General features: G+C 43.6%; 1 protein-coding gene across 4 annotated transcripts in view; it reads left to right on the top strand.

Moving 5' to 3' along the window:
• Positions 1 to 12,261, top strand: part of RBM20 (RNA binding motif protein 20) — a 108,475-nt gene extending 96,214 nt beyond the window's left edge. For all 4 annotated transcript variants that reach the window (XM_072870069.1, XM_072870073.1, XM_072870072.1 and 1 more), the window contains 4 exons: positions 149 to 779; positions 3,228 to 3,347; positions 4,088 to 4,209; positions 8,189 to 12,261. In XM_072870069.1, coding sequence (XP_072726170.1) covers positions 149 to 779; positions 3,228 to 3,347; positions 4,088 to 4,209; positions 8,189 to 8,299 — 984 coding nt within the window. In that variant the 3' untranslated portion in view covers positions 8,300 to 12,261. The remainder of the gene's footprint in view (positions 1 to 148; positions 780 to 3,227; positions 3,348 to 4,087; positions 4,210 to 8,188) is intronic.
• Positions 12,262 to 18,084: the final 5,823 nt, after the last annotated feature.

Raw genomic sequence — 18,084 nt, forward strand, 5'->3', positions numbered from 1 at the left:
GGCATATCGTTCTTTGAAACTAAAGTACAAGAGGGGTTAGGCGTGGCCAGATCAAAGTTCTTCCTGGTTACTGATGTTCAAAGCCCACTCTTTAACAGTGGTGATCTATAATCACTGATCTCTCAAATGTTTTACATCTTTGTGATAGGACCGAGACTGGGAGAGCGGAAGTGAGATAGAAGGTGAGACCTGGTATCCTGCTAACATGGAAGAATTAGTGACAGTAGATGAAGTGGGAGAAGATGATTTAATTATGGAGCCAGATATAACTGAGCTTGAAGAAATAGTACCAGTTGATCAAAAAAATAAAACTGCTTCAGAAATGTGTCCCTGTATGTCAACCATCTTAGAACTGAAAAACGATCACAGCCACTTAACCAGGAGTGAAGACAAATTTGCCCATAAAGCTTTAGAAACAAACTGTCAGGATGATGAGGATGATGATAATGATGATGCTGTAACCGAAGCATCCAGCCTAAATCTGGACCCTGAGCAGAAGCTAGAGGAATTGCAAGAAGACCAATCTGCTAAGGAGTCTGATCCCCAGCAGAAGGAAGGAAAAATTGATAAGAGCTCTGACACTCGCTTAGAGCCCCAAGATCACCATACACCTTCTGTTCATCTGAAAGAAGAGACTCTCCATCTCCCTGATACATTTATAGATGATTACAAACAGATGGGATCACAAGGAGCTGAGAGCAGAGAAGTTATGGAAATGCTTGTTAAAAACGCTACTGAAGAAACAACACACGGAAGCCAAGCGTGTCCAGAGGCCAAGGGTAACTACTGTTTTTTTTCTTTTCAGCCCACAGAGAGCCTTGCATGTTTTCTCTGACAGTAGACTGAAATTTACTGCTAACAAGAATAAATGTTGCTAATAGTATCAAGACTTGTCCTTGGAGCAGCTCAGTAAAAGAACCCCAGTGCCTTTCGCCAAGCTAAACCATTAGAGGCTCTTAGCTGAATAGTGTAAAGGAAATATGATAAGCAGCTTGCAAGCTTTCTGAAAGGCATAAGCTGCTATAATTGTCATGTCAAGGTTCACATGAGTTTAGCTGAACTCTTTCAGTGCCCTGCTAAATTTATTTTGAATTGTCAATGAAATGAGTGACAGTCTCTGAAGGTCAACAGAAAAGTATCTGTAATGTCTGGCTGGCTCCTGGACAAGGTGGGTATTCTTACACACTATACTGAAACGTTAGTAACGTGGAGATAGATCATCCGTAGATTGTTACTTCTCGCTCCCTGTTCACACAAATATGTGCCTTTTGTCAGGACTTGCCTTATCATCTCCTGTTATCTACCGCATGCTGCTTTTAATATAACTGATAGGACATGCTGTGAGGTAATGCCAATAAATGTAATCATAGCTGCCTATTAATATTTTAGCTGTCAGGAAGAAAAAAGATCTTGAGTGTCTGAAAGTGAGTTCAGTTCCTCGTCACACTTGCAAATGAAACTTGAGCGAATGGGCTGTGTATAATGAGGGGAAGTGGAAAACAACATAGAGCATGTTGGCCAGGAATGCTCTTTTTTGTTGCTACCGGAGTCCGTGTGATGGAGAAGGGTTTGTGAACAGAAGTTGGTGGAAGATTTTTGAGGGTGCAGTTTTCCACCAGAAAATGCTGGAACATGTAGTGTGAATGTCTGATTTTGAACTACGTCCTTCCTCCAGGACAGATTTGAAACTCCCTCAGGTTTCAATACTTACTTGTCTGGCCTGAAGACACCTTGCCAGCCTTTGCATATTTGGAGATAACACTGCCATGCAAACTCCCTGGGCCTGGGGATGGCAAGGTTGGCTCCCCTGGGCTGCCCACTTCATGGGCAGCCAGCTGACGAAAGAGTTGGGTATCCCAAGAGCATAGTGACTTCAGTGTTTTCAGCATCTCAGCTTCCAACTCGCCAGCAGGGAGCCTGGAAGCTCCAGGGTAGCTTGTGCTTCCCAGGCTTCTGCCATGGACTTGGTGTCTGGGATCTGCAGTGCAAAGCTCTAGGCTCTCTGCAAATGCAGCTGCCAGCTCAGAAGCCCAGAAATCAACTCAAGTGGGACTTAAGCTGCCACAAAGGCCCTGGGTGTCTTAAGAAGAGCTAACTGAAGCTTGCGGGTTTTCCAAGATCTCTGCTGCAGATTTGGAAACCTGGGATGGGCTTAAAGTTAACTTGAAAGCCAACCAGTCAGGATTTTGTATTATTTTCTTTTAAATCATGTAATAGATGTATTTAAAACAATGAAGAAAAATTCATTCTCATAGCCAGAAATTGCAGATCTTTGAACTACAGACTTGAAAGACAGGAAGGGTTTGGTTTGGACAAAAATATATTTGTTTTATGAGAAAATATATCCCTTATCTAGGTGAAATTTGCAATGCAATAGAAGTTTTGTCAGGGTAAGGAAACTAGTTCTTTGATGTAAGAACTGAAGAATAGGAATCAGACCAGTTTATCTGTAATTCTGTTGCTCTGTGATAACAAATTTATCTTTTTTTAAATACAAGCAATTCACACGTTAGGAAGGGAGAGCATATGTTCTTTTGACTGGCTTTATCTGCCTCAGCAAATGAATCCACTGTTTTCCACACCTTGAATCTCCTGCCTTTGTCCATTAAAGTCGGTCAGCAGGGTCCAACCATCCCACCCCCACTGGCTAGGAACCAAAATCTTCAAGTGGCCAAGAGCCATAACACAGAAACTATCCCTTGGCAAGCTGAGGATGGGAGAAGAGTGGCTCCAGGGAGAAGATGACAATGGTGCTGCAGGGGTCCTACCAGAGGAAGGTTTGCTCTGCCCATGCAGCTCCTTAGGCAGTTTGGGGATTTGCTCTCAGCAGGTCCTGCTGCCCCCCCCTTTCTCAGCAGCGCCTGTGTTAGCCCACCTCCATCACTGGTCATGCCACACGTGGTTACGGAGCTGCAGTCGGGCCATGCTTGTGCCAGAGGCACATATAATGTTGCAGGTCTATTTAGAGATTAAAATATGAAAAGAAAAAAACATAATGAAAGTGAAATTAGAAATAGAAAATAGTCTACTTGGAGAAATAGGGGTGACTGCGCAGTGTAGTATAGCTGTTGGAGTTGCATTGAGTAGGCCTCTGATTTGAACGGAAAAGCATTTTTTCCAGATTTTACTTCATTTATAGATCCACCCAGAAAGCATTCCCAAGAAGTTTAAACGTCTCTTTAAACCAATAAACTGTTTTCATTCAATACATTTATTCATTTGTTAAGCAAATTCTAGGTACCTGGAAATGAGATCTCTGGAATACCCAGAGGTAGAGCCTAAAAGAAGGCACTCTCCACCAGGCTGGGAACAAGAGGACGTCTTTACCGAACTCAGCATTCCCCTGGGTACGTTCGGACACCCAGGCCACCCTTGGCCTGCGATGCTGCCCACTGCAATACCTAGAGCTTACAACAAGATGTCACTTTAAGGCTACTTGCTATATTTATTTTTCAGAACAGATGTGAGGAGAGTGAAGGAACAGGGTATATGACAGGGGTAGCTGTTGAAAGAAACAGGCTTTTGATTATAGATCATTCTCATTTCACTCCAGATGAATGACAAAAGATAGATGTTAATGTCGCTGATGAGATGAAATAAGTTCCCTTGGACTATATATGAAATACATATGAAAAATACTTAGTAATTTAAAAGTTGTTGTCATAGTATAAGCAAAAGTATTGGTTTTACTCTGTAAACACTGATCATGAGTAAAACACCTGGAAGAAGTACATCCTAAAGAGCAATCTGTGTAACTTAAGTAGGAATTTACTGCTAATAAGTACTATTGCTATTCTAGCCCTTGGGGTTACACAGTGAAGTTTCCAGTCAATATTATGGGCGAGAAGGTACATTTTTAAATATGTATAATATCTAAGAGAGAAGTGGAAGGTGTATTTGCAATGCACAGGATTTTAAACTGCAGCTCAGTATTGCAAAATTAGGGAAATCAGAGAAGTGAATCCAGGATTCAATCTTCATATCTATGTCATTTAACTAACAGCAACTTTTTTCTTTGAAAACAAGTTTATTGTGGACGGGAAGGGTTTCAACTGACATTTTAATGTAATTCAGAATTTCTCAATAGGTGTGGAATTTGTGGTGCCTAGAACTGGGTTTTACTGCAAGCTCTGTGGACTCTTCTACACAAATGAAGAGACAGCAAAGACAAGTCACTGCAGAAGTACTGTTCACTACAAAAATCTTCAGGTAAAAACACATTTGAAGCTAGCTAACAACTAGCTCATGGGGTGGATTGTGCGTAAGACAGATGATGCTACAAAAATCAGTTTTTATTCTGTGGAAAGAATTCGGATGAACTGAAATTTAGATAAGCAAAACTTTTCAGTAGTTCCAAATGTTAGCACACTAATTTCTCGCTCCCAGATCCTTGAAATCAACTTCTGGATCATAAATAAAATGGGACCAAGTGATAATTTGATCTTCTCATTTACATTTGGTCCTTGTCACTAGCACAGCATGCAACTCGGATCTTTAAGTCTCTGTTCTTGAGGGTCCCAGACGTTTCTATCACTGGGAGTGAGCCCAGCAGTAGCCTTTCTTATTTCTTAATTTCAGGAGCATGAAACATGCCACTTGTTTAATAAAGTTGCCAGACTTATTTTTGCAGTAGCGTGAATTTCTGCAGCGTGTTTCAGCACGCAGTACTTAGTGACGTACAGGCTCTCTGAGGCATTTCCTGTGACCTGCTGAAATCACCTCCCTGTGCCACAGAACAGCATGGCGGTTCAGCCACACAGAACACCACTATTGAATAATTTCTAGAAGGATATGCAGAAGCATGTAATTATTTGTATGGTTTCCATAAGAATATACCATAAGCATATCAGCACTTGATAACAGCACACAGAGACTACGGGTGCTTGCAGTTCAATCAAAAGACCCTACCTTTATGACTTTTCAGAGGCACAGTTGATAGTATCAGTCATGACAGCATGAGCATTAACTGCCCTGTGCTGAGGACTCCTCAGAGGAGGTAGCCTTGCCTCTCCTCTCCTTGAGTCCCTGTCTGTGTGCAGGGTGTGTACACTACAGAAGACACTTTTGTTGGCATTCACATACTCTTAGCAAAAGTCATGAAAGAGCAAAGCAAAGCTGCTCCTTCTTTCTCTGTTCCTTCCCTCTGCCCATAGTAAATGCTGGAGCTCTGTCTCACTTCAAGTAATAGCTGTCTTTCCCTAGCTGGCTAGTAGGCATTTGCTTTTCCAGTGATGCTCAGAGTCAAATGATTTCTCTGGAAGAATTTTCTTCTTGACTTTCCTGAAGTTACGTAGCTGTAATCATATAAAGGCCTCTGGCTTTCAAAGACTGTGCCTCCAGAGCTGCAATGCTTGCTAATAATGGATCCTCCAAGTGTAAGCTTGAAAAACGGGTGCCCAGTTTGCATGCTTTTTTTTGCTTCCTACAAAAAATCCAGAGGGATTCACCAGAGGTGGTAGCACTCAGTGCAGGCTGTGTATCCCATGTGAGTCTGTCCCAAAGAAACTCGTGCTAAAGCAAAGATTGCAGCTCCAGCCCCTGCCCCTGGCAACTGGTCCCATGGGAAGAAGAGGGATTTCTTTCATTTTCTAAGTTATTTTGTTAAAGTCATAGGAAAAAACGTCCAACTAAAACTGAGTCAGTGTGAAAAAAACCTCTTTTTCTCCCCATTAAGACATTTCCCATGAGCACTGTGGTAGATATCTAACACTGACGTGAGATAAAAGAACAAAGACCACAAAAGCTGTTAAAATTAAATCTGTCAAATATGGTAATGAAAACAGACTGTTCTGTCGAGCTGTACCTCTTATCTTACTAAATGGAGGAAGTAAATGTCTCATCCAACTTTTGCCCACTCAAGTGGAAACTCAGCAAATTTTAAATAATTGTTCTGTATTACTAGAACCCTTTTACTTGCAGTAATGCTTATTTATGCACTCTGCAAAAAATGTCAGTCTTCTATGATGATGCAATTTAATGAGTGTGTCCACCAACATAAGAACTATGGACTCTAACTTTTACTGTATGTGAAGCTATGGGGCTGCTGCTGCAGACTGTCTCTCTGTTGTCTTGCCTACATGACAAATACCATTGTCCAATGACAATGACATTGTCCCAAATGCTCTCATGGTTATGAGTCTTTTATAGTTGATTTGCTATTTGTCATCTTTCATGTGCTCTCCTTGGAGCCACATCCAAAATATATATTCAGTGTTTGGATTTGAACACAAAACTAAACAGTTTGTTTACCAGTTTTCTTCCAAAAGCCTTGCTTAGATGATGACGATTTTGTCTTGAAGTAAAATAGTCAACTTCAACTCAGTATGGTGCCCCTTGAAGAACAGCAATCACTGAAAAAAATTCAACTGTTTCTTTGTCAGTCTTGCAGACTTTTTGTAGTTTTCCATTCTCTTCAGCTTAATAAATTATTTTCCCAGGTGGTATTTGTATTTACAGATCCACTGCATTTTCCATGTCCAAAAAATCCATCATTTGGCCATCCCTCCCACCACTACCACAAAAAGCTGTCAGATTCATCTGGTGTAAGCTACCTTGGCAACTCAGTGCAACATTTTATCCTGTTTTCCACTGGCTTTATGCAGTATTCATCAAAATTTGTATTTAAATGAAAAAATATTTTTTCCTTGACTGTCATTTTGCTATAAATTAATCTGAATGTCTGATCTGTGAACTTCAAAACTGGTGTTTGTGGTACTCATGATAGCTGACAACATCAGCTAAAGGTGGTGGATAAACCTCAGTCTTATTTTGGTGGGTAATCATTAAAAAACAAAAATGCATGGCTTATCTGATCCAAGGACAAGCGTTAGTGATTTATTTCAGTTCATAGTGTACGGATCACTTCTCCCAGCCTTTATGGATCCTATATCTCTGTATACTACTGTAACATTTACTCTGGCTTTCTGCCACATGGAATTTTGTGCCCAGGGATCAAGATTGGGAGTTGTGTAATCTCCATAGCCAAATCTCTATATTCAGAGTAACAGGGGTGGAGTCATCATTTTGTCACAGGTATGCCTGTTCATTACCATTACTGAGTCCCTTTCAGATGTACTTCTTACATCCAAAACTTGTGTTTATGTGAGGCAACCTGGCAGTCCTAACACAGCCCTTAGTTTTTTTCCATCCATTTCTTATTTCACCTCTTCCCCATGGATGCCAAAGAGTAAACTGTACTCTGGGGGAATCCTGCAAGTAGATAAAATTTTGCTGTGACGTGAGATGGTCTTCTCAAAACAAATTCAAATGAATAATCAGCTAGAAAAGAGCGTTTTATGATCCTAATAATGTGCAGGTCAGTTATTCTTGCATGTATATTATAAGTCATTAATAAGAACATCTCTACATTATTACGTGGGAATTTCCCATGTGTCTCTCTAGACTAGCTGCTGCTGAAGAAGCCTCTTTCCATCCATTCCTAGGTCTGTTGACCTTGAATAAATACTTTGAGCACCATTTGCAGACCCACACCAGTTCATCTTCCATTTTGTGTGCAGCTCTGCCAACTCACAGCACTGCCGGAAGGCTGAAAGCCTCACTGGCCATGTCTGTATTTTTAAATCACACTGAGCACTTAAAGCACTTGAAAGGCTTTATCTTAGAGAAACACAATAAATGTAAATACTCTAGCCAGACTGCTAAATTGTGTTAATTATTACTGAGTTTGATTATTCCCTTAAAACAAATGTTCTTGTGCAAAAGGTATATCTCTGAACTGGACATGCTGAAAATGTAATATATATGCTTTAAATTGTGACTCAGAAGCTGCATCTGTTTTCTGACACACCAGTCTTATACTAGCATAATTCAGTTGACTCAATGGAGTTAGTTCCTGCCTTATAGCATATGGGAGTACAGAGTTTGCAAGGAGAAAAGGTGAGGTCTAGTTACGCAGACTGGTGGGGAGTCATGGTCCTCCTGGTTCTGTCACCAGTTCCCCTTTGGCACAGAGTAAATCACCGAACTTCTGAGGCTCTCCATGTATTAAGGTAGTTTGCCTGACACAGCTATATTTCCTGGCTTGAGTTTTCACCAAAATGGGGCTTCTATGTGTTTTCTTCCCTTTCGAGATGCTGGGAGAGTGTGAGAACTTTGAAAAGGCATAAAGCATCCCATGTTGAATATTTTCAGTTTTGGTAACGATGCTTTGTTTTTGATGTGATTGCAGAAGTATCTATCCCAGCTTGCAGAAGAGAGCCTGAAAATGAAGGAAGAAGGCAGCCATCTGCCTCAGGATGATACTGGCATTGTTCCTCACTTTGCGAAGAAAAAACTATGATGCGGATGAACTGGAAGAGCTATAATGAGTGAAAGCTGATACTTTATTTTTTTTATTTTTATGATATAACTGTCAATTTGCACTGTACAGAGGAGGGGAAATAAAGAGCATGTTCCATGCATCTATGCCCAGAGTGCCATTAAAAACCAAAATGCCTGAAACTGTTTCCCACGGTGAAGCAACGCTGGCATATCTGTAAGAAGTGGAGCAATTCTTTCTCACAGTCTGCGTGCTGGGAGTGGTTTCCTAGATTAAATCAGAATTCTCAGGGATTCTTAAAGTTTTAATTCTGATGTGACACATCAGGTCAGGCGGAGTATTTAGAAGCACTCAGCATCCTCCAGTGGACGCTGGAATGAAAGGAGATGTGACTATAAATAGGCTTTAATGTTGCTTAAAATATCTTCAGCCGTTTCACTCATTGCCCCAGTGAGAAGTAGGATTTGCATAGGACATCTAAAGCCATTGTGCTAAAACTAGTCGGTAGATGGCATAATATAAACCCCATCAGCATCCACCTCCATGTGTCTTAGAGCTTGGTGAAATGATAAAACGTTTGTGTTGTTAAGCACTGACTGTACACTGACTGTGTTGTACGAATGCAGAGGGAGCCACAGTCTGTCCCAGGGACCTTATAGCCTGAACCCAGCACAGCGAGAGCAATTCGAACACATGTGCTGACAGCTAACCTGCTCTGGTTTTCAGCATTTTCCATGGTGTGATCAGAATGTTCTCCAGGTACCGTTGTGTTTGAAATCTTCTTTTTGATAATTCTAAAGGGTGCCAACTTTGAGTCTTACAGACTTGAAACTCTCATGAGAGGCTTTTTAAAGTGCCACATGTTTGGACCATGTCTCTTTTAGACATTTTATTCAAGATCCTTGCTTTTGGGGTCTTTTTGTTTTCTTTCAAGCTTGCTTTTCCTCAGCTTGGCAACGTTGAATTTTCCTGGTTTTCATGGAAAGATGCCAGACTTTTAATATTGTTTCTGTATTTTATTTCCCTGAATTTTTTAAGGCAAATACAACAACTGATGGCTCACAGAGTGCTGTACTGAGAACACAGGATGCACCAGCAGCTCTGGCATTATTATGAGCTATTGTTTCTGCACAGTTATTGCTTAGTATTTTGCAGAGTCCCTTTGAAATGCACTGTACAAGTTTCTGGTTCATTTCAATAGGGCTTTGTGTAGTAAAGTGAATACGTACGCAAACCATTGCCAGAATTGATGCCGGAGTTATGCTTTTATAAAATGCCCCACACAATCTAGACAGATGGGGATTTGCAGACGTATTTCCATTCTTTGCCTGACTCTAATATTCATCACAGTATGTTCTGTAAAAATTGCTGGTGCTGGATGTCCTGCTTAGATGTTGTGCAGAGGAAATAGCTTCCCAGAAGGTTCTAGCCTTCCCTAAGAACGACATGGATGTCGCAAAATATTGCAGAGTGGCTAAATTGCCAAAACTGCTTCCACCAAAGTATTAGTTCCATTATTTCTTGTGCCAGCAGCGATGCTTGTTCTCCAAAGTTCCCTGTAGCCAGGCAGCATGTCGCAGAGGTGCCTGGTGGTGTTGCCTGAAGGCCTGTTCCATTTCATGGCCTCTGCTTTCCACTCGTTTTTACCAGTGGTGGGTTCAGATTTCATATTTGGAATTCCTGCTTCTCGCAAGTTGAGGGATTCTTTGCATCCCAGATTCAGACGTGGCCTATCCAAAAGATAAGGGGAAATGAAAAACATTACAGCCTAAATCCTCCTTTGTCCAGACTTGAAGTATACTAAGACTTGGGTCCATCTGTAATTTAAAACAGGTTTTTTTTGTTTTTCCCTATGGAACAAAAAAATTGCAAACCAGGTATTTTTCCTTCAAGGGTTGGGTTTTTCTTTGACTCTTTGTTTTTCACATTGCAGTGAAATTTGAGCACAGGGCTGTTAGGGTGAGAGCTTGTATTGCAAGCTGTAAGATTACAAAAGTGGCAGTAAAGATTGTGCAATTGTCTTCTAAAGCACAGCTCTCAAGCTGGTCATGTATCATCTGAATATGAAGTTCCCTTCATGCCCTTCAGCACAATCTGAGCACAAGGGAAGGAAATCACTACACATGCAAGCATCAAATCTTTGAAGCTAACCCTGCTATCAAACTGGGGCTCTCACCGGCCTAATGGGAGCTTGTTAGACCATGTGGTTAGGCTTAATTGGATGTGAGACATAGCTGACTGTGTATCAAAGTCATATGCCTCCAGCAACTTTATCCCCAGGTAACCTCAAATGAGAAAAGTATCACTGTTATTATTCTTTATTTGTATTGCAGTAGAAGCTATGGGTCCACTGCCTTTATTATAGGCACGGCACAAATCCACAACAAAGACTTTCCCAGGCCAAAGACCTTTAAATCAGACTTTCCAAAAACAGACAACAGGTGGATACAGGCAGGCAGGGAAAGCAGTAGGTAACCATGAGATTTTGACTGGCAGCAGAAGAATAATTAAAATGAGTGTTTACCCAGGGGCTTATTTTTGGATTTACGGGAGATGATTCAAACTACTTTCCCCCTCCTCTGGTTCTGAACCAGGTTCACTCCCATTATTCACAGCTGGCATATTTAACCTCCTTTGTTTTCCTGGCCAGCTGCACTAGACACGCGAAGTCCCTTCTTCAGAGAGTGGGCCTTGGTATCCTTCAGTCCCCCATCACTTAAGTTTCAGTCTCCATCCAGGGCTCCAAAAGCTGGGGTCTTGACTGAGGCTCACCAGGAACTGTCCTGGCTCCAGATACCTTGTTTGGGTCATGGATACAGGCCCTTGCTTGCCACTGAGGCGGGAGGAGGCTCCAGATGGCATCTCTGCCCCATGTAGTTTCCTCTTCTGGAGGTAGATGACTCAGGCGAGTGATGCAGGTGCAGTGCCCAGCCCCGCAGACGTGATCAGACCCAGACATTTGTAGAGGTGGTTTGGACACCCCGTCCCTTTGGGCTCTGTCCTGACCAGCAGCAATCTGCAAAGACCTGGGTACAGCCAAACGGGCAATTCCCCTTCTGAGAAGGTCCTTTCTCGCCCTAAAGCTCAACATTTGAAAGCAGTTAAAAGCAATCCCAAGTCTCAGCTCACTCCTAACGATCCCTATGATCAGTTTTCAGCCTGATGCACTTTGAGAACTCAGAGATAATCTCCTTCCCTCTCCAACGGGCCATCATGCAATGCTGGCAGGCACTCAACTCCTCAACTTCTCTCTACTACCTATTCTGCTGAGGAGGAAGGCCACTGTAGGCAGCCGCTTACCTTTCTCAGCTTGTGTAAAAATGTGTTGTTTCTTTTGGTTTATTATATTTAAAATCTTGACTTTTTTTAGTTGGCATAATTCATCATCACTATAATCCACACTGTTTATTAATACATATATATATATATATATATATATATATATGTATATATATATATATAGCACAAAGCAGGCTCAGGTCTAGCCAAACAAATATTGATATTTAAAAAGAAGCTTCCTTAATATATACAAACCATTTCAACACATCTCAACCAAAGATTGCACTTTTTGAATAGGGACTCTGTTTTTCATCTTTGTGAAATCTGTATTGATCTCAAATAGTCTTTAATGTCAATCTGCAACTTACTTTCTTTGAAATAAAAAATAAAAGAAACATTTGCCCCATAAGATTAGACAAAGTTTCATACTGGCTTTAACACTAAATTAGTGTTAGGCTGGTTATATTCAGGGTTTTTCTGTTCTCTAAGGATTAAGGCTGTGATTTGTTGAATTATACTTGAACTGGACCAGATGTACTATTTATTGAGCTTATATAATCTTGTTAATTTAAGTTTTGGCTTGTAAACAGTTGGAATTTGTTAGTACTTGTTTAATTATGTAGGAACTGTCACCAATATTAACTGATCCGTGTAACTGATTGCTAAGTGTTTCAATTTGTGTTTCTTAAAAAGAAAGATTTTAATAAAGAGAATGATAAAGCATATACATTGGTGGACAATTGTCCCAGCAACAACATGCTTCTAGCTTCCCAGGGGATCTATTAAAAACCAAAATGAATAAAAGATAGTTTGGGTGGTAAGAAGGAAGCAGGAGGCCAAAACATTTGCTTTTAAATATAATTTCTAGACATTGTGATTCTTACCAGGTAGCTCCTGCCATACAGATTGCAAGTGATTGCCGTCGCCTGGTGCTGAAGTTGAAGTGAACACATCTCAGCGGCTCACTCTGTAATTATCATGGTTATTACCCACTCCTGTCCCTCTAGATATGTCCTCACTTCCCTTTTTCTCTTTATTTCTGAATGAACTGGGCAAGCTGTCTGTCCCCACTGGCTTTTCTCTGTCTCCATCCAGGTTGTCTTCTCATCCTTCTGAAAGCACCGTATAAAATCGTCCCCAGCCAAGCACCTTCTCTACCCCATCTCGACCCAAGTCCCCCTGTTTGCTCGTTTACCCTGTTTCCCTTGTGCTTTCCCTCTGCCTTTGCTGATTTTTCTTCTTTTCAGCAGACTGTCCTCCCCGGTGCCCTCCCAGCTCCACCAGGACCTTTCCCACTCCCTGTCCTTCTCCCTGGCTCACCTCCATCGCCAGCAACTGGAGCTCCTGGGAGGAGATACCCAACCTCAGCCAGGGTGATGTAAAGATGTGCTTGTACTAAGTTTTTAAAGAATGCAATGAGGACAAAAGCCGAGGGGAGACTTCACCACCAGCTTTGATGAATTCACTCAGCGGAAAACACTAGGAGGAAAACTGAGACAAGGCAATGTCCAGTCCATGTGCCAGGCAGGGCATGGGGCACCATCAGAGCATGAGCTATGCCTCCCACCACCCGCTGAGGGTGGGAAATGGGTCTGTCTGCCCCACTGAATGGCCAGGGAAATGGGTCATGGACAAAAAGACAATCACTCGGGTTTTCTGACTCCCCAGTTCATTAAATCAGTGCTTTAGCATCTTATAAGTAACTGTTTTGCAGCTGAGGCACACATGTAGTGTATTTTAAGCACAAATGGTTTCGGTTCTTCTGTCCTGGATGTACTGAAACCTTTGTACGTGTGATTTTGATACCATCTCATCGCAGCTATGAATCTGTCTCGCTCTAGAAATCAGGCAAATCAACTTTGTAAGTGTTAACTTGGTATCATATATCCGTAACAAAAAAAAATCCAAACTGTGGTGTTCAAACCATAATGAGTTTCCAGATTTTGTCACACTTAATTTTCTTGGTGGAAAGGGGAACTCGGGTGTGAAAGACTTCACAAGTGAACACCAGCCCGCACCCAAATACTGGCTTGGCCTTTTGACACAAGGCTGTGACCAGTCTCACTTGGACAGCCAGGCTGTAACCCAGCTGTCCTGCCTGACCAGCAGAGCAGACCAGGTCAAGCCTGTCCAAAAACACGAGCCCTCCCTGGGAAGCTGACCAGGAGGGAGGGCAGGGGTGTGGGGGGACTGGGGACGGTGCTGCCCGCTCTGGATCAGGCCGCTGTGGGGCTCAGCCGGCGGACACACTGCCCTGACACAAGCGGGGCCGGGCTGATGGGCAGCTCGCTGCAGCACGCGCCGGCGTCGCGCGAAGCAGCCTCCCTCCGCCTGCTTTTCAGTGCCGATATGGCCTGGAACTCTGCCGTGTTTGTGCAGGTGGCAGCGAGGGCAGCCCAAGAGAACAGGTTTGTCTTTGCTTACTTTTCTACATCCAACTCTGCCAATCTCCGCTTATCTATGTCAATATGTTGAGCACTCTGCATGTGCTTGCCTTGCCTGATGCAATGCCGCAACGTGAAGCCATGGGAGTATGCGGTACGTATTCCTGGAGGAAAAGTTCACCCCGTTGTGGAGAAGAGGGGGACTGGACAAGGACCAGGGATTCTCCCTACAACATCTTAGTGGAACTGAGTAATGCAGCGGTGAAACTAAAAAAATATCCTTTTCCCTTGCACAAAAGGCTATCCATAAGGATCAGCCTTCTCATTGCAGGGCCCGAGCTTGCCTTACTGACCTGGTGGCCAGGAATCCCCTCCACCTCCCCTGGCATGTCACACCTCCCCTTTGCTTGCCTTCAGCAGAGCTACGACGCATTACAGCGCTGGTAATCTGGCCTCAATCTTTATGAAACACACTGTCTTGTTCTAACCTAATATATTCACAGCACCATGGAAACACACTCCCCAGATGCTGAAGTGAAAGAAGCAGAGGTAGTTTCCATCTCCTCCTTCCTAGCTGTCCCCTTTTACTGTCAACGTGAGGCTCAGAGGGCCCTGCTGGGTGTCCCAGGGGCATCGGAGAGGGCAGGGGAGCGTTGGGGCCACCAGGATCCATCTTCCATGCTATGAAGATGGTTGACTTAGGGCTCACCTGCACACAATTGCATCAGCCTACTGCAGGGTGAGATTCCTAATCAGATACCCAAGGTGATTAAAGCCAGTGAGCTCTCTCCTTTCAGTTCATATCAGCTTATTCTGGTTAAACAGCAATCTATTGGGACCAGCTACCTGGAGTTGCTTCATTTAAGCTGAAATAGAAGCATACATCAATTTTTAATTAACTGGGTCAGATCTGAATGAGCGGGCATGTTGAAAAGCTTTTTGTGAACTAGAAAGTTGCACAGGGCAGGCTGAATCCAGCCTATTAAACATTTAAATAATTGCCAGGCAGAGTCTTGGCCAATATTCCTCAAGGTAAGACAGTAAGTATCAGCAGCACAGCCCTGCGTCGGGAGGCAGCGTTTCCAGCCTGACTTCTTCCCGGTGCCTTTGAAACGAAGGTTCCTGTTTATAAGCTGTCCTCCCCTTATTCCTGAGCCTTGTTTGAGGACATGTATATTAGTTCCACCTTCCTTAAACACAGTCTTGGTGTCTTTAGCGGACACAGGAAGCCTGTTTTGTTTGTGGGTTTCTTCTCCGGCTGGGCTGTGTTTGCATTGCAGCTAGTTGATCTTTGGCAGATAGCAATGTGTTCTTGGCAGCAAACTTTCACCTTGAGCTCAGGGGGTGTAGCCACACTGTGTTTTGCACACCTGTGGTGGGGAACTAGGAAAGATTTGCCTGTTTGTATCATTGCTGAGATATCAAAACCAGTTTCACAGCAGTGCTATTAGTGCTTTGTAGAGGTCCCGGCTCCCAAGACGTGGGCACGTTGGAGGGCAGCATGTGTGTGTGCACGTGTGTGCATAAGCAAGACTTGCGCTGCCTTGCATGGACTTTAGCATTAAGCAGCTGGCAATCGGACATACTTTGCCAACTTTACAATCACAAGTAATATTGTTTTGGTGTGTGACCAAGTTGAGTTTCTAAGCTCCTTGTTTACCCTGTTCACTATGACTTCCCATAACACTCTATCTGTAGGTATGAGCTGTGGTGGCGAGCTTGCTGAGCCACTGGCTGCACTGAGACATACACAGGGACTGGTATCGGCGTTCCCCGAGGTGCCCTTGCCACAAAGTGCAGGGTCTCTGGAAACAAGGCAGACCTTAAACAGGGGTGCTCATAGCAGATTTGGCTGAGTAAAAAGAAAGCATGCTGAGACTAACAGGAAGAGCAGCCCAGGTCTGTCCTGATGCTAATGGGGATCAGCACCCCTCTGGCTGGGCTATTCCAGTGCCTATTTCCATCTGATTGCAATTGGGAAAGATTAACTCAGTTAGGCAGGATATGCTAGATACTAGTCTGCCAAGAGATCAGCAAGGCAGCCAGGATGCTGTAAATGATCCCAGAAGCCTTCTCCTTCCTTTTCTCTCACAAATTAGCCTGGCTGGGGGTGAGGGTGGGGGACAAGGGGTATTTTCATGAGGCAGGGTAGGGATTTGCCATTGGACGTTCCCCTCCTGCACCAGGCACAGAAGGAAGCCCAGCTGCAGGGGCACACGGAGACCTGGCAGTGCCTTGTGTGACTGATGCCGGGCTGTGTCTGAAATGGACCCAAGAGGTCTGAAATAAATTGGTAGGAGTGTGTTCATGGGTATTTCCCACCAGCAAGCTGATGTCCCTGTGACTGCTCATTTGTAGGCTCTGTGTTACCTGCTCCTCTGCTTTTCTCTTCCTGCAAAGGCTGATTCATGAGCTGCCGCTGTTCAGCCATCGGCATGTCTCTTCCCAAACCCCCTCCGTGGCGTCTGATCCCAAAACCAGCGGTGAGAGTCGGGTTGAATCGAGGGCTACTTGAGCCTAAAGGTAAGTTAAGTACCTCTTTAAAACAGCATCAGATGCAAGCAGTGCCTCGCAGCGTGAGAAAGCACTGGGCTCTGCCAGCCCAGTGAGATGAGAAAAAAAACTGAAGTGAAAGAAACACGTCAGAAAAACGGTTTGGGTACGTTCACCCTCGGAACCGCTCCATCCCTTTGCACTCAGGGCATGTTCACCCCATAGCAAGGAATAGCATGAACTCACTTTCATGAATTACTTCTTGTCCGCCAAGCAAAGCGGGAAGTAAATTATGTTTGCTTAAACCACCGTGCAGGTGGTCTCAGCGAGTGGATGTTAGCTCAGGAGGAGCAGGGGCGGTGTGCGCACCGGAGTTAGCGCGGGTCAGCCGATAGACGATAACCAGCGCCGCTGTGGTATCTTGATTGCTTTTGATTGTGTGAACATGCCTGAAGATGTAGACGGTATAAAGCAGAGCGGTGCTTATGAGGTTTTTGAAGCTTACATCTGCTCTTATTTGGTCTTGGAGGCTTTCAGCAAAGACCACCCACTGAAACAAAGAATCATCATCTTCCTGAAGTGCAAGGGACCAAGACATGTATTCAACCTCGTTCAATGCCTTTCTATGATCTTGTGGAGCCTTTGAATTCCTCTTTACCTACAAGAGGTTTACTACAGTGCAAAATAAGCTCCTGGAGCACAAAGACGCTCCTTTCTAAGGGGATACGGGTTGTTGAGGCTGCAGATCTTCCGTCTTTAAAGATTAATGCTTCAAGGTGGGTTGTCATAGGTTGCTAAAATAACCTTTTCCCACCGCTTTCCTCATGTCAGCATTTCTAGAGCTCCAGTGCGTTGCGGCTGCTGTTGTTATGTAAGGATTTATGAATGGCTGCAAAGTTCAAAGGCATATTGGCAACCCCAAGTCCTGAAAAGCCAGGAGTCAGCCCAAACCCTGCCCCATTTCCCAGGAAGAAGTTGTTTGCCAACTATTTCTTTTCCCAACTTTTCTTTATTAGCCAGCAAACTTTAGGATCTCTTTATTCACCTCCCAGTTTTTTGAGCATTTAGGTTGCACTAGTTTCATGTTTTCAGATCTTTCATCCACAACCTTGAGGGCTAAGGACATACTTTGTTTACAAATGAAAGCTACAGTTCCCTTGTTTCAAGGAGCTGTGATTTTAGGATATATTCCCCAAAGCATAAAAGTTGTGATAAAATCACAGGAATTGCCAGCAGTGCACAGAGTCTCCTCTGTTTGGAAGAGGAGGCGTTCGACTGCAGCGAGCTGCAGGCATCACTGGCTACTGTCGTGTTAGTGAGGCAAATAAAAATAACACTGTGGTTAAACATCAGCTCTGCAGGCCTAACTAAAGAAGATAACCTCATCTCTTTCTAGCTGCAGTGCTTCACAAAAGCCCTGCCTTTGTAATCCTCCGGATTAACGTTCACACTCAAGCTCTCTGCCCCAGAAGGCCCCTGCACCCCTGGCAGAGTGCATTTAAAAGCAGAAAGCCCTCCCTGGGATGCAGAGGAGGCTGGTGCCAGCCAGGCACCTCCTGGGACACGTGGCTGCGGCTGCTTCCAAACCGGGAGCATTTCAACCCAAGTGATCTTCCTTGCTTCCCTCTCGTTCCTCTTCACTGTTGCTTT

Source organism: Ciconia boyciana, chromosome 8, assembly GCF_034638445.1.
Source record: "Ciconia boyciana chromosome 8, ASM3463844v1, whole genome shotgun sequence".
Classification (NCBI taxonomy): domain Eukaryota; kingdom Metazoa; phylum Chordata; class Aves; order Ciconiiformes; family Ciconiidae; genus Ciconia; species Ciconia boyciana.